The 16,400-nt window shown below is 41.8% G+C and overlaps 1 protein-coding gene across 3 annotated transcripts in view; it reads left to right on the top strand.

Moving 5' to 3' along the window:
- Nucleotides 1-16,400, top strand: part of LOC110503301 (prostacyclin receptor-like) — a 61,564-nt gene that overhangs the window by 5,965 nt on the left and 39,199 nt on the right. The window contains exon 2 of one of the 3 annotated variants that reach the window (XM_090218142.1): nucleotides 6,965-7,137. The exons of the other annotated variants lie outside the window; for them this stretch is intronic. Coding sequence (XP_090074268.1) covers nucleotides 6,965-7,000 — 36 coding nt within the window. The 3' untranslated portion in view covers nucleotides 7,001-7,137. Of the gene's footprint in view, nucleotides 1-6,964; nucleotides 7,138-16,400 lie in introns of those variants that run through there. 3 annotated transcript variants of the gene reach the window in all.

Below are 16,400 nucleotides of genomic sequence, written 5' to 3'. Positions count from 1 at the left end.
TAGCCAGGACACCGGGGTTAACACCCCTACTCTTACGATAAGTGCCATGGGATCTTTAATGACCTCAGAGAGTCAGGACACCCGTTTAACGTCCCATCCAAAAGACAGCACCCTACACAGGGCAGTGTCCCCAATCCCTGTCCTGGGGTATTGGGATATTTTTTTTTTAGACCAGAGGAAAGAGTGCCTCCTACTGGCCCTCCAACACCACTTCCAGCAGCATCTGGTCTCCCATCCAGGACCAACCCTGCTTAGCTTCAGAAGCAAGCCAGCAGTGGTATGCAGGGTGGTATCATTAACATCGCAGGCTCAGACCAACATTCGATGATGGAGTCTGTAGGTATTTATAACGTTTGCTTTGTGGTTTATTGAGGAGGCAATTTTTCAGCTGTGAAACGGTGAAAGGTACGACAATGTGTAACATAACAGGATTGCAGACATTGCACCAGCTGACAAAGTTCCCTTTTAGACTTCTTTTCATGTTTCAATCTGGAGCCTACTTCTCAAATCTGACTCGAGGTCAGTAGCTATGTGCAGTATTGTAATTTGTTGGTCCCTGCCAGACTGTATTTACCTAGGCCTCATAGCGCTGCCCATATGGCCTTCAATTCCTTTTCACCCTGCTTTGATTTACATCCTGCATGTGGTTGCCGAAAGCGTTTGTGACACGGAGCAGAATAGATTGGTATCGTTAAACGATCGCCCTTGACGCTCTGAGGGCTATAGTGCGTCACTGTGGCTGATCTATCACACCGAGATGTGACTGTGTTTTGGGATGCGTTTGTGTATGTAATACATCGGTCTGATGTGTATAAGAGCGGAAGTCCTTTTTCTCTGGTGAACATTCCATGGTCTGATGCTTTTATCGATTTGATTGTAAATGTCATTGGTTATTTATAGTGCCTTGCAAAAGTATTCAGACCCCGTTAATTTCTTCACACTTTGTTGTGTTACAAAGTGGAATTCAAATAGATTGAATTGTCATTTTGGTCAACAAAATACTCATGTTAAAGTGGAAGATTATTCATATTTTTTAAAGATGAATATAAAAGCAAATAAATCAAATATGGTTGTTGCATAAGTATTCAACCCCTTTGTTTAACCAAGTCTAAATTAGTTGAGGTGTAAAATCACATAAAAAGCTACATGGACTCACTCTATGTGAAATAATAGGGGCTGACATGGTTTTTAAGTGCTATGTGGATTTTTTTTTATTTTTAAGAAGTTCATACCATGAATATTTTTTCTAGTTGGTTTTGAATTTTAAGACCACTTAAAAAAATACAAAATACAGGGAATGCCAAGAGTGTGCAAAGCTGTCATGAAGGCAAAGGGTGGCTAATTTGAAGAATCTCAGGTATATAATATGTATTTATATTTAATATATTATTTCATAGTTTTGATGTCTTCGCTATTATTCTACAATGTAGAAAATAGTACAAATAAAGAAAAACCCTTCAATGAGTAGGTGTGTCCAAACTTTTGACTGATACTGTATTTCCGTTCATTTTTTCCCAACTGGTACCAGGGCGACATTCAGACGAGTATGGTGAGGCCTGTGGGCGTCCTAGAGCAAAACAACATAATTAGTGTGTAGCCCAAAAGTTTCGGACACTACAGGCAGAAGCTGGGAGATTGGCTGTACCGACTTCAGACCAGTCCCATCTTTCCATAGAGGGGTCATAATAGTTTGTAGGCCAAAAAGTTTGGATGCTACGGATGATTCTGTGAGAAGACCGTTTTTTCGGGATGTCTCGTGGTCTGACAAACACCGCTCTAGCTCTGTCCCCTTTCAACACAGATGTCTCGTGGTCTGACAAACACCGCTCTAGCTCTGTCCCCTTTCAACACAGATGTCTCGTGGTCTGACAAACACCGCTCTAGCTCTAGACCCCTTTCAACACAGATGTCTCGTGGTCTGACAAACACCGCTCTAGCTCTGTCCCCTTTCAACACAGATGTCTCGTGGTCTGACAAACACCGCTCTAGCTCTGTCCCCTTTCAACACAGATGTCTCGTGGTCTGACAAACACCGCTCTAGGTCTGTCCCCTTTCAACACAGATGTCTCGTGGTCTGACAAACACCGCTCTAGCTCTGTCCCCTTTCAACACAGATGTCTCGTGGTCTGGCAAACACCGCTCTAGCTCTGTCCCCTTTCAACGCAGATGTCTCGTGGTCTGGCAAACACCGCTCTAGCTCTGTCCCCTTTCAACACAGATGTCTCGTGGTCTGACAAACACCGCTCTAGCTCTGTCCCCTTTCAACACAGATGTCTCGTGGTCTGACAAACACCGCTCTAGGTCTGTCCCCTTTCAACACAGATGCGGAAGTGCGACATCGGCGGATGCGGTGGATTGAGACGCATCCAATGCAAAAAACGAAATGCAAAACTGCAAAAAACATCTGTAGCTGGCAGTGCATTCAGAAAGTATTCAGACCCCTTCCCTTTTTCCACATTTTGTTATGTTACAGCAGTATTCTATAATGGATTCAATTGTTTTTTTTCCCCCCTTAATCAAGTGTTCAGATACTTTACTCAGTACTTTGTTGAAGCACCTTTGGCAGCAATTACAGCCTTCAGTCTTTTAGGTTTGACGCTACAAGCTTGGTGCACCTGTATTTGGGGAGTTTCTCCCATTCTTCCCTGCAGATCCTCTCAAGTTTTGTCAGGGTGGATGGGGGGCGTCGCTGCACAGCTATTTTCAGGTCTATCCAGAGATGTTAGATCGGGTTCAAGTCCGGGCTTGGGCTGAGCCACTCAAGGACATTCAGAGACTTGTCCCGAAGCCACTCCTACGTTGTCTTGGCTGTGTGCTTAGGGTCATTGCCCTGTTGGAAGGATACCTTTTGCCCCAGTCTGAGGTCTTGAGCGCTCTGGAGAAAACTCCTTCCATTTAAGAATGATGGAGGCCACTGTGTTCTTGGGGACCTTCAATGTGGCAGAAATGTTTTGGTACCCTTCCCCAGAAGTGTGCCTCGATACAATCCTGTCTCGGAGCTCTACGGATAATTCCTTCCACCTCATGGCTTGGTTTTTGCTCTGACATGCACTGTCAACAGCACTGTCAACCTTTTTTAGACAGGTGTGTGCCTTTCCAAATCATGTCCAATCAATTTAATTTACCACAGTTGGACTCCAATCAAGTTGTAGAAACATCTCAAGGATGATCAATGGAAACAGGATGCACCTGAGCTCAATTTCGAGTTTAATAGCAAAGGGTCTGAATACTTATGCGAACAAGGTATTTCTGTTTTCTATTTTTAATACTTTTGCAAGAATTGTTCCATTGACACAAAACATGTAAAACAAAATGTCAGCAAGACCTGGGAGAAGCAATTGATGACGATGAATGGATACAGGTATGTTAGAATGCCCAGTCATGTTCATATCATCTCAGACATATATTTATGCAGTTCAAGACCATCCATAGAGGGTAGTAACTGCCAGTGAAACTGAATAGCATGCACTCAAAAATGTTATTATCCTGCTGGAGGTATAAAAGGGGACATATTTAAAATATATATATATATATATATATATATGTAACCTTTATTTAACTAGCCAAGTCAGTTAAGAACAAATTCTTATTTGTAATGACAGCCTACCTGATACCATATGTTGAGGTCTTGTGAAGGCTGGCTGAATTCTGGCAAAGAGTATGTCCGTTTATCTCAGCATGTCTACGGATACTGCCTTCTCCCCGTTTTCATTTGCTTTGAATTGTTGATACTGGAGACTGTTATCAGAAGAAACGGTGTAACCAAGCATTTAAAGTGGCTAATAAATGCATTGCCATTCATTGGAAGGTTGGTTATCCTCCCTTAATGTATGGATGAAATGTCAAGTTATGTACAGTACCACTAGATTTGATTTGAGATTGATGGTATACTGTGCAACTGTTATAAGGTCTGGAAGCCTTATGTGGAATACTGTACGACAAAAGGAGTTTGTATTGAAAACATGTCCACGTCAGGGGAGATTTAGGCAATCCTTAGTTGCTGGGCTGCTCATTCCTGGTCCTGGGAGTCTGCTGTACTGTTGACAGTCTGAAACACTCTGAAACACCTGAAACCAATAATGAATGTTTCACTAAGATCCTAAAGCTGAGTGGGGTGTGTTGGGTTGGGGCGTTGCAGGGCCGTGGACCCATAGAGGCAGGACGAGGTGACCCAGCTATTGGCTGTCTTGAGTGGGTGAAAATAGGTTCCAATCAAAGTATCAACCAAATTGTGATGAGTGTAATTCACCCAGATGAAAAAGATACTATAGTATACTATGGTAGAAATACTATAGTATTCACTGTAGTGTTTTTGTGGACTTTACTGTAGTATTCACTGTAGTGTTTTGAAAAGTTAAGTCTGCAAATGACATAACTGTAGTGTACTGTAGTATTTACAGTTTACTATAGTATAAATACTTACTGTAGTTTTTTTGCTAATTGTAGTATGCTGCAGTATTTACTGTATTGTTTTTGAGGAGTGTAGCAACATTTCCATAACCTGTAGGACTGAGGTCTGCATGGATAGGTCAGAGTGTCTGCTCTTTTCCACAAGCTAAGACAACCTCTTATCTCTCAGTCAGTGTGATAAGGGGTTAAGAATCATGCAAGTTGATCATAACAAACCACATTTAAGGGTGAAAGATGTGGGAGTGCAGCCGTGCATGCTCCATTGTTTTGGTCTGTGTGCTATTGCTCAAGGGCACATTAACAGATTTTTCACCTAGTCGGCTCGGGGACCTTTCGGGTTACTGGCCCAACGCTGTTAACCACTAGGCTACCTGCTTCCCCTGCTTGCATACCTTATCCTGCTGTTGTCACAGTTCCGCATATCTAGTTTGGAGTCTTCCGGAGAGTAGATGTGCTCTGTGAAAGAGATAACAAACCCACTTCCATGACCTCTCCTCCTGTTATTTCCTTACTATATATGGTAAACACATGCCCATTCATCTGACAAGGCCAGACTAATAGCCTGCCTGTAGCGTGCCTTTCAGCTCATTGACCCTCACCCCTATCCGTCCCCCGTACGTCCCCTAATCGCCCTCTAGGGAACTACCCACATGGAAAAAAATACTATAGAATACTACAGTACTTACTATAGAATTCTATAGTAAACTGCAGTATACTGTAGAATACCAAACTACACTGTAGTATCCCTCGATCATGTGTACTTACTATAGAATGTTGTAGTATACTGTAGAGTACTAAAGTAAATACTACAGTGTTATCTGGAGACAAAAAAAAACTACTAGTAAATACTACAGTAATGTCTGAAAAAAATACTACAGACCCCCAAAATACTACATTTTTTAAAATTATAGTAAATGCTACAGTATTTGATTTGCATATACCCTGCCCATTCCCCTCCACCATATCGCAGTTTGTGACACCATAAGTAGGAAATCTACATGCCAAGTGAAGGCCATATTGATTTCCCTACAGGTTATTGAAAATGTGGTCTTTTACTATTTCTCCAGTAGGTTTCCTGAAGGAAAAAGCCTCCACTTCTGTGTCAAAAATGTTTAAAAAAAGACTATAGTATATACTACGATCTGCAAAAACACAATTCATTACTATAGTATAAACTACAGTTCTTTTACTACAGTATTTATACTATAGTTAACTATAAATACAGTATACTATAATCTACAAAGACAATACATTAATTACTACAGTTTTCTTTTACTACAGTATTTATACTAGAGTTAACTATAAATACAGTATACTATAATCTACAAAGACACTACATTAATTACTACAGTTTTCTTTTACTACAGTATTTATACTAGAGTTAACTATAAATACAGTATACTATAATCTACAAAGACACTACATTAATTACTACAGTTTTCTTTTACTACAGTATTTATACTAGAGTTAACTGTATATTTTTTTTATTTTTTTTATTTAAACAGGCAAGTCATTTAAGAACAAATTCTTATTTACAACGACGGCCTAGGAACAGTGGGTTTAACTGCCTTGTTCAGGGGCAGAACGCTCTTGTCAGCTCAGGGATTCGATTTAGCAGCCTTTCGGTTACTGGCCCAACGCTCTAACCACTAGGCTTCCTGCCGCCCCTAAATATACTACAGTCAATACCACAGTAAAGTCAGCAAAAACACCACAGTGAATACTATATTATTTATACCATGGTATACTATGGTATTTTTTTTCTCGTGCAGGTGAAGCATCAGCACTTCAGGTTACTCATCAATACAGAGAGCAATAGAGGGCAGGGTTGAAATGAGGAAAGAGGGATATGGGATCAGAATACTTTAGTGTACAGTAAGCACAAAAGTGTTGAAATGTTCACATTGGCGCCTACATACGCAAAACCACTATCAACATCGGTCCAAACCACTATTTAGGGCCCAGCCAAAAGATGCTTTGGTTGAATGACTCAGGTTCTAGATTGACGTTTCGTACTGGGCCTTGCTCAGCAGTACAATATTGACCTGTTCTTCTGCAATTATGTGTCTGTGACCTCCGTAACGTTCAAAGGGTCATTTGTTAATGGCTTTTGCAATGCTCCAATGAATGTTCCGTTGACTATATGTTGTACAGCCGTTGAGTCTTAACGTGCCTTGGTCGTGGGTGCCAGCCTGAGAAATGTCCTTCTCCTTCAGTCTGGAAATTCAAATGTAATCACATGAACTGAGCAGATCCCGACTGTGGGATCTGTCACGCCTGCTCCCGCTCCCCCTCCCTGGCGCTCGAGGGCGCCAAGCTACCCGTCTTTACACGCACCTGGCACCATCATTACGTTTGTTGGATTCACCTGGACTCCTTCACGTGGCTGATTGCCCCTGTATATATCTGTCTGTTCCTCGGTGGTGTTCTCTGTGTCCGCGTTAAATGCTTGTGTTCCTGTCCAGACGCTGCTCCTGTTCCGTTTCATGTCCGTCGGCTATTAAACCTTCACTCCCTGTACCTGCTCCTCATCTCCTGCGTCGATCCTTTTCAGGATCTGAGTGGGAAAGAAGACAGAAGCCCAGTGTGACGCCGAGGCTACTTTGAGCAAAGATTAGCTTGTAAGGTAAGGAGAGCTGTTTGCTGTTCTCTGGTAATGTGATGCCAACTTGGCCTTTAGAAAAGGCATTCGCCGGCTCAATAATAGCTAGTGTTGCATGTGTGGGGAGACGTCATCCAATCACCGATCCGTATGAAAGTTCAGGCCTTACTGGATTGAGAGAATCCTGTAACGGGGAGGGTGAGTGAAACACTGACAAGCCAGAGCCTCCATTTAGTCCCAGGTGCTCTAGGCAGCTTTTTAAAGAAATCGAGAACCCTATTGTCAGGCTCACCCAGGTCTCTGGTGCAAAGGTCACCGCTGTGTCGTGATAAAAAGCTAGCCTTTGTGACCCGAACAAAAAGAACTCCACCTCTGAATGAATTAGCATTCACACACACACCAGTGCAGCAGGCTCTCTGTGTATGTCTCCACCCTCTAGATCCAGTAGTAATTGCTGTGTCCACAGGCTCCCAGGCACAGCTTTAAATGCTGTTACGTTACGTCTCAGTGAAACACAATGTTCTGTTTAGTCTAAATAACTAATTGTTAACCGACAACTGGTTCAGATGGGTTTGGCAGTGCACAGCCTCGGCCACCCCAGACGGGGTGACGTTTGGTGCGTCACACTTTCCACCTGCCCCTGTACCCACACATCCGACGTGTGGCACAGAGAGGGGTTAACGTAAACGCATCACAGGAGCAGAAAGGATATATCCTGCAGGGTAAATGTCTACCCGCCCACCCTTTCTCGTTGACATCAAGAGAATGATTGGCAGTGGTGAGCTGTTGCGGGGAGATCTTGAACAGATATGGCACAGAGAGAGAGAGAGAGGGGAACTGAGGTATGGGGAGGGAGAAGAAGAGAGAGAGAGAGACTATTATTGCTATTGAGAAAGGCCGCCGTAGGCAGACCTGGCTCTCAAGAGTAGACAGGCTATGTGCTTACTGCCCACAGAATGAGGTGTAAAACTGAGCTGCACTTCCTAACCTCCTGCCAAATGGATGACAATATTAGAGACACATATTTCCCTCAGATTAGATTTTGATAAACGTCACCATGAGCCATCGCCTCATAGCACCTGGCAACATGATGCAAACCCTGTTAGTCCTTAATGACCTCTGGCAGCCCGGCTTCTTCGCTAAGAGGTGGGGCAATCGGCTGAAGTTCTGCATATGCTGATCAATGGATGGCTCGGGACTCATTTGTTAGTTTATTTCCTAACAGGAGGTCCTGACCATCTGGTGGTGTGTTTTGGGGTAGAGATTGATTTGTTGGTCTGATGGATGATGGGAGTGGTAGATACATTGCTGTTTTTACAGAGGTTGTGGTGGGCAGTAATATTTGATATGCGAAGATACAGTACATTGTACACACATTACATGCGACTCGTAATAAGACCAAGCGGTTGGCCTATTAAAATGCTTTTCTGACTCCATAAAGATAATTAGCAATATGCAAGAGACTATGGTTGTGTTACGGTAATAGGCAATAAATAAATGTCTGACAATGGAATTCTAAATACAAGTGTATTTAATTACTTTGTAAAAATTAATGGATTCACATACAAGGCATAAAGCTTGAGTTACAAAGCAATAACGAGAGAGAGAGAGAGAGAGAGAGAGAGAGAGAGAGAGAGAGAGAGAGAGAGAGAGAGAGAGAGAGAGAGAGAGAGAGAGAGAGAGAGAGAGAGAGAGAGAGAGAGAGAGAGAGAGAGAGAGAGAGAGAAAAACCAACCACAGCAGTTCAGGAAAAAAAAGAGTTAGAACAATGAAGCTAAGACCCTTAAGTGTCTGAGTTTTCTGGAGTTGTTGTGCAATAGTATTGGTTTAAAGTTAACCTCCAATCGGGTGTCAGTCCTAACACACAGAGTGCTGAATTCCTTAGAGGAACTTCTTGCATACAGTCCATAAGAGTTGGGCTGCCCTACAAGGTTAAGCATAGAGAGAGGAGTGATGCACTGACATGAACCTTTACAGAACTCATTTCAAAATGTACATGTACAAAATGTATGTCTCTGTCTGTCTCTCTCTGTGTCTCTGTCTCTGTCTGTCTGTCTGTCTCTCTCTCTTGCTCTCTTTGTCTGTCTCTCTCTGTGTATCTGTCTGTCTCTCTCTCTCTCTCTGTGTCTCTGTCTCTCTCTGTCTGTCTCTCTCTGTCTCTCTTCATCTGTCTGTCTCTGTCTGTCTCTCTCTCTCTCTGTGTGTCTCTGTCTGTCTCTCTCTCTCTCTCCCTCTCTCTCTGTGTCTCTGTCTCTCTCTCTGTCTGTCTCTCTCTGTCTCTCTTTGTCTGTCTCTGTCTCTGTCTCTGTCTCTCTCTCTGTCTCTCTCTGTCTCTCTCTCTCTCTGTCTCTCTCTCTCCGTGTCTCTGTCTGTCTGTCTGTCTCTCTCTCTCTCTCTCTGTCTCTCTCGCTGTCTCTCGCTGTCTCTCTCTCTCGCTGTCTCTCTCTCTCTCTCTCTGTCTCGCTGTCTCTCTCTCTCTGTCTCTCTCTGTCTCTCTCTCTCTGTCTCTCAATTCAATTCAATTCAAGGGCTTTATTGGCATGGGAAACATGTGTTAACATTGCCAATGCAAGTGAGGTAGATAATATATAAAGTGAAATAAACAATAAAAATTAACAGTAAACATTACACATACAGAAGTTTCAAAACAATAAAGACATTACAAATGTCATATTATATATATATATATATATATATATATATATATATATATATATATATATATACAGTGTTTTAACAATGTACAAATGGTTAAAGGACACAAGATAAAATAAATAATCATAAATATGGGTTGATTTACAATGGTGTTTGTTCTTCACTGGTTGCCCTTTTCTTGTGGCAACATGTCACAAATCTTGCTGCTGTGATGGCACACTGTGGTATTTCACCCAGTAGATATGGGAGTTTATCAACATTGGATTTGTTTTCAAATTCTTAGTGTAATCTGAGGGAAATATGTCTCTCTAATATGGTCATACATTGGGCAGGAGGTTAGGAAGTGCAGCTCAGTTCCCACCTCGTTTTGTGGGCAGTGAGCACATAGCCTGTCTTCTCTTGAGAGCCATGTCTGCCTACGGCGGCCTTTCTCAATAGCAAGGCTATGCTCACTGAGTCTGTACATAGTCAAAGCTTTCCTTAATTTTGGGTCAGTCACAGTGGTCAGGTATTCTGCCGCTGTGTACTCTCTGTGTAGGGCCAAATAGCATTCTAGTTTGCTCTGTTTTTTGTTAATTCTTTCCAATGTGTCAAGTAATTTTCTTTTTGTTTTCTCATGATTTGGTTGGGTCTAATTGTGCTGCTGTCCTGGGGCTCTGTAGGGTGTGTTTGTGTTTGTGAACAGAGCCCCAGGACCAGCTTGCTTAGGGGACTCTTCTCCATGTTCATCTCTCTGTAGGTGATGGCTTTGTTATGGAAGGTTTGGGAATCGCTTCCTTTTAGGTGGTTATAAAATTTAACGGCTATTTTCTGGATTTTGATAATTAGTGGGTATCGGCCTAATTCTCTGCTCTGCATGCATTATTTGGTGTTCTACGTTGTACATGGAGGATATTTTTGCAGAATTCTGCGTGCAGAGTCTCAATTTGGTGTTTGTCCCATTTTGTGAAGTCTTGGTTGGTGAGCGGACCCCAGACCTCACAACCATAAAGGGCAATGGGCTCTATGACTGATTCAAGTATTTTTAGCCAAATCCTAATTGGTATGTTGAAATGTAAGTTCCTTTTGATGGCATAGAATGCCCTTCTTGCCTTATCTCTCAGATCGTTCACAGCTTTGTGGAAGTTACCTGTGGCGCTGATGTTTAGGCCAAGGTATGTATAGTTTTTTGTGTGCTCTAGGGCAACAGTGTCTAGATGGAATTTGTAGTTGTGTAGTTTTTGGAACACCATTATTTTGGTCTTACTGAGATTTACTGTCAGGGCCCAGGTCTGACAAAATCTGTGCAGAAGATCTAGGTGCTGCTTGTAGGCCCTCCTTGGTTGGTGACAGAAGCACCAGATCATCAGCAAACAGCAGACATTTGACTCTGTCTCTGTCTGCCTCTCTGTCTGTGTCTGTGTCTCTGTCTGTCTGTCTGTCTCTTTGTCTCTCTCTCTGCATGGGAAACATATGTTAACATTGCCAAAGCAAGTGAAGTAGATAATAAACAAAAGTTAAATAAACATTACACACACACAGAAGTCCCGAAAGTATACATACAGTGTTGTGCAAAAAGTACAAAAGGGAAAATAAATAAACATAAATATGGGTTGTATTTACAATGGTGTTTGTTTTTCACTGGTTGCCCTTTTCTTGTGGCAACATATCACAAATCATGCCTCTGTGATGGCACACTGTGGCACACTTCCTTAAGTTTGGATCAGTCACAGGCGTCAGGTATTCTGTCACTGTGTACTCTCTGTTTAGGGCCAAATAGCATTCTAGTTTGCTCTGTATTTTTGTTAATTACTTGACAGATTAGAAATAATAATATTTTTGTTTTCTCATGATTTGGTTGGGTCTAATTGTGTTGCTGTCCTGGGGCTCTGTAGGGTCTGTTTGTGTTTGTGAACAGAGCCCCAGGACCAGCTTGCTTAGGGGACTCTTCTCCAGGTTCATCTCTCTGTAGGTGATGGCTTTGTTATGGACGGTTTGGGAATCGATTCCTTTTAGGTGGTTGTAGAATTTAACGTCTCTTTTCTGGATTTTGATCATTAGCGGGTATCTGCTCTGCGTGCATTTTTCCCTGTCACTCTCTCTGTGCCATATATGTTCAGGATCTTCCTACACCTTCTCACCACTGCCAATCATTATCTTGATGCCAACGACAATGGGAGGGTGGATGGATATTTGTTTTCCATTAGCCTCAACCTGTGTGTGTGTGTGCGTGCGTGCGTGCGTGCGTACACAGTCAGGTCCCAAATGATTGGCATTCTTTATAAAAGACTGCATGAAATGTATAATGCAATATTGTATACCCATGTTTTTTTTTTTGTACTAATACAATTGCTCTGAAAAAGAGATTTTGATTAACAAGTCATACAAAAAAAACATGTAAAAAAGATAGCTGTCAAAATGATTGTTTTCAATACTCTGGCAGCCTCCCCTTGTAAGGATAAGACCTATTGGAAAACGCATTGGGAGGGACCTTAGAACAGAGTTGTCAAACGTTTTGGGTCCGGGGACGCCTATTGTGGTAGTACATTCATCAGCGACCCCCCCCCCCCCCCCCCCCTCACTCATAATCAGAACACCACTCGAGTGAGTTCAAAATAGCATACAAGGAGTTTTACTCTTACTTTGGCAGTACATGGCCGGACGAACCAAGTCTCGGGCCCTGGGAAGAAAATGTTGTCTGCAGTTTTCAAGCTAATTCTTCTGATATTCTACACATTTTGTCATGGGGCAGAGAGAGAGAGAAAAACATCTGTTTTTAAAGCTTAAATTACAGTGCATTTATGTTAAAAAAAGGGGGAATTTTAAGGGAATTCAAGAAGTATTGAATTGAAAAATGTATCATTGGCGGTCTACTGTGGATACCGATATCCTGGTGAGCCTCCAAGTCCATTGTTGCCCAGGGTTAAGAACATACATTGTAGATTGAAGGAGATACAGTGCCTTCAGAAAGTATTCACACCCCCATTTTTCCCCCACATTTTGTTGTGTTACGGCCTGAATTTTAAAATTGGGTTAAATTGAGATGTGTCGTCACTGGCCTACATACAATACTCCATAAAGTCCAAGTGGAATTATGCAATTTGACATTTTAACTCATTTAAAATGAAATGCTGAAATGTCTTGAGTCAATAAGTAGTCAAACCCCTTTGTTATGGCAAGCCTAAATAAGTTGAGGAGTAGAAACGTGCTTAACAAGTCACATAATGAGTTGCATGGACAAATTGCTTTGCCACGTTCTTTTAACGTATTACCACTGAGTTTCTAAACCCGGAGGCACGACATCGTGAGACACTTCGGAAACGCTTCTGAAACAGACCAAACAGACTAGGCCTGGGGGTTTCGGGGTTTGAGAAGTCAATGAGAGAAGTGAACATTTCTTCCTTTAGTCGTTCATTATCTCCAACACAACCTACATTCGGGGGCCCAATGTCTTAAGTGATTGAACATGTTATTACTCTAACCGTGTGATAGTGACAAACTGACACGTTTTCCTGTTGTTGTTGTTGTTGTCAAAAACGACTTTATATCAAAGGAGTGACTTTTGATTTGACAGCCTGCACATGTGCAGTTCAGCTCTACACTCTGAGAACAAAAGGTGTTATCTAGAACCCAAAAAAAAGGTCATTCGGCTGTCCCCATAGGAGAACCCTTTGAATAACTCTTTTGATTCCAGGTAGAACCCTTTCTGTTCCAGGTAGAACCCTTTTGGGTTCTGTATAGAACCCTCTCCACAGAGGGTTCTACCTGGAATCCAAAATATTTCTACCTGGAACCAAAAAGCGTTCTACCTGGAACCAAAAAAAAGGTTATCCTATGGGGATGGCCGAAGAACCCTTTTGGAACCCTTTTTTCTAAGAGTGTAGATGACTGTTAAACTCAATGACATGTTGCTACTCGTGATCTTAGCTAGCCAACGTCGCCTACAAGTGTGATCGGGGATTTCTATTGGAGAAGCAGTTTTATCTTCAATACCAAAGTTCAGACTTGTACTTTGGTATTACTTTATTGCCTTGTTGCAAACAGGATGCATGGAATAACTAACTCTGTCAGTTAGGTTTGTATTGTGGAGTAACTACCACATTGTTGATCCATCCTCAATTCTCTCCTATCACAGCCATTCAACTCTGTAACTGTTTTAAAGTCAATATTGGCCTCATGTTGAAATACATGAGCTTCCTTTCCAGCAACTAAGCTAGGAAGGGCGCCTGTATCTTTGTAGTGATTGGGTGTATTGATACTCGCTACTCAAGCTAAAGCTCTTCAGAGACCCGTCCCTGCTGTGTGTGACGCAAGACCAGTTCTGTGTTGCAGGCTGGTGTATTTGTTATGGATCTCCATTAGCTGCTGCCTTGGCATCAGCTACTATTCCTGGGGTCTGGCAAAATTAAGGCAGTTATACAATTTTAAAAACATTAGAATACATTCATTACAGAATCCACAACACACTTATGTGTGTGCCCTCAGGCCCATACTCCACTACCACACATCTACAATGCAAAATCCATGTGTACGTGTGTGTATTGTGTGTACGTTATCATGCGTTTGTATGCGTGTCTGTGTCTGTTTGTGTTACTTCACAGTCCCCGCTGTTCCATAAGGTGTATTTTTACCTGCTTTTTAAATCTGATTCTACTGCTTGCATCAGTTACCTGATGTGGAATAGAGTTCCATGTAGTCATAGCTCTATGTAGTACTGTGCGCCTCCCATAGTCTGTTCTGGACTTGGGGACTGTGAAGAGACTTATGGTGGCATGTCTTGTTGGGTATGCATGGGTGTCAAAGCTGTGTGATAAAATTTTAAACAGACAGCTTGGTACCTTCAGCTTGTCAACACCTCTGACTTCCTCATGACCTGTTTTTGTAAATCTCTATTCCAATTTGAGCCAGGAGAGATTGACATGCATGTCATCAATGTTAGCTCTCCATGTACTTTTAAGGGCCAGCTGTGCTGCCCTGTTCTGAGCCAACTGCAATTTTCCCAAGTCCCTCTTTGTGGCACTTGACCACACAACTGAACAGTAGTCCAGGTGCGACAAAACCAGGGCCTGTAGGACCTGCCTTGTTGATAGTGTTGTTAAGGCAGCAAAGCAGTGCTTTATGGAAAGACTTCTCCCCATCTTAGCTAATGTTGTATCAATATGTTTTGACCAGGACAGTTTACAATCCAAGGTTACTCCAAGCAGTTTAGTCACCTCAACTTGCTCAATTTCCACATGTATTCATTACGAGATGTAGTTGAGGTTTAAGGTTTAGTGAATGATTTGTCCCAAATACAATGCTTTTAGTTTCGGAAATATTTAGGACTAACTTATTTTTTCGTACCCATTTCGAAACTACCTGCAGCTTTTGTTAAGTGTTGCAGTTATTTCAGACGCTGTAGTAGCTGACGTGTATAGTGTTGAGTCATCCGCATACATAGACACACTGGCCTTACTCAAAGCCAGTGGCATGTCGTTAGTAAAGATTGAAAAAAGCAAGGGGCCTAAAGAGCTACCCTGGGGAATTCCTGCTTCTACCTGGATTATGTTTGAAAGGCTTCCATTAGTAACTCTTTATCCACATTATATCAGGGGGTGTAAAGTCATAACACAAACGTTTTTCCAGCAGCAGAATATGATCGATAATGTCAAAAGCTGCACTGAAGTCTAACAAGACAATAAGTGTATCATCAATTTCTCTCAGCCAGTAATTTGTGTATGTGACGTGCTTGTTGAGTGTCCTTCCCTACGTATATGCGTGCTGAAAGTCTGTTGTCAATTTGTTTACTGGAAAATAGCATTGTATCTGGTCAAACACCATTTTTTCCAGAAGTTTACTAAGGGTTGGTAACAGGCTGAATGGTCGGCTATTTGAGCCAGGGCTTTATTATTCTTGGATAGTGGAATGCCTTTAGCTTCCCTCCAGGCCCGAGGGCACACACTTTCTAGTATGCTTAAATTGAAGATATGGCAAATAGGAGTGGCAATATTGTTCGCTCTTATCCTCAGTAAATTTCCATCCAGGTTGTCAGACCCCGGTGGCTTATATTTTATTCACCTCTTCTACACTGACTTTATGGAATTTAAAAGTACAATTATTTTCTTTCAGAATTTGGTCAGATATACATGGATGTGTAGTGTCAGCGTTCCTAAGTTTGTTTATCTTACCAATGAAAAAGTCATTAAAGTAGTTGACAATTCTAGACGGTTGATACACAGTGGGTTTTATGATAATTGAGCCAACTGATTCAATGAATGATCGAGCCGCGTTGGCTTTTTCCCCCAAAAAATGTATTTAAGGTGCTCCAAAGCGTTTTACTCTCATTCTTTATATTGTTTATCTTTGCTTCATAGCATAGTTTATTTTTTTATTTAGCTTAGCCACATGATTTCTTAATTTGCAGTACGTTTGCCAATCGGTTGGGCTGCCAGACTTATTTGCCATACCTTTAGCCTCATCCCTCTCAACCATACAATTTTTCAATTCCTCATCAATCCAAGGGGATTTTACAGTCATTTTCGTAATGAGTACATGCTTATTAGTAACTGGAATGAGCAATTTCATAAATGTGTCAAGTGCAGGGTCTGGTTGCTCCTCATTACACACCACAGACCAGCAAATACTCTTTACATCATCATCAACATATTAATCACTATATTGGGCCCAGCCTTTGAACTTTGGTTTTCCTAGATATGTCTATTATATTGTGATCACTACATCCTATGGATTTGGATACTGCTTTAAAGCAAATTTC

Source organism: Oncorhynchus mykiss, chromosome 24 (assembly GCF_057628025.1).
Source record: "Oncorhynchus mykiss isolate SJ-2025 chromosome 24, ASM5762802v1, whole genome shotgun sequence".
Lineage (NCBI taxonomy): Eukaryota > Metazoa > Chordata > Actinopteri > Salmoniformes > Salmonidae > Oncorhynchus > Oncorhynchus mykiss.
Note: the sequence above shows the minus strand (reverse complement) of the source record. Positions and strands in the feature narration are given on the sequence as shown.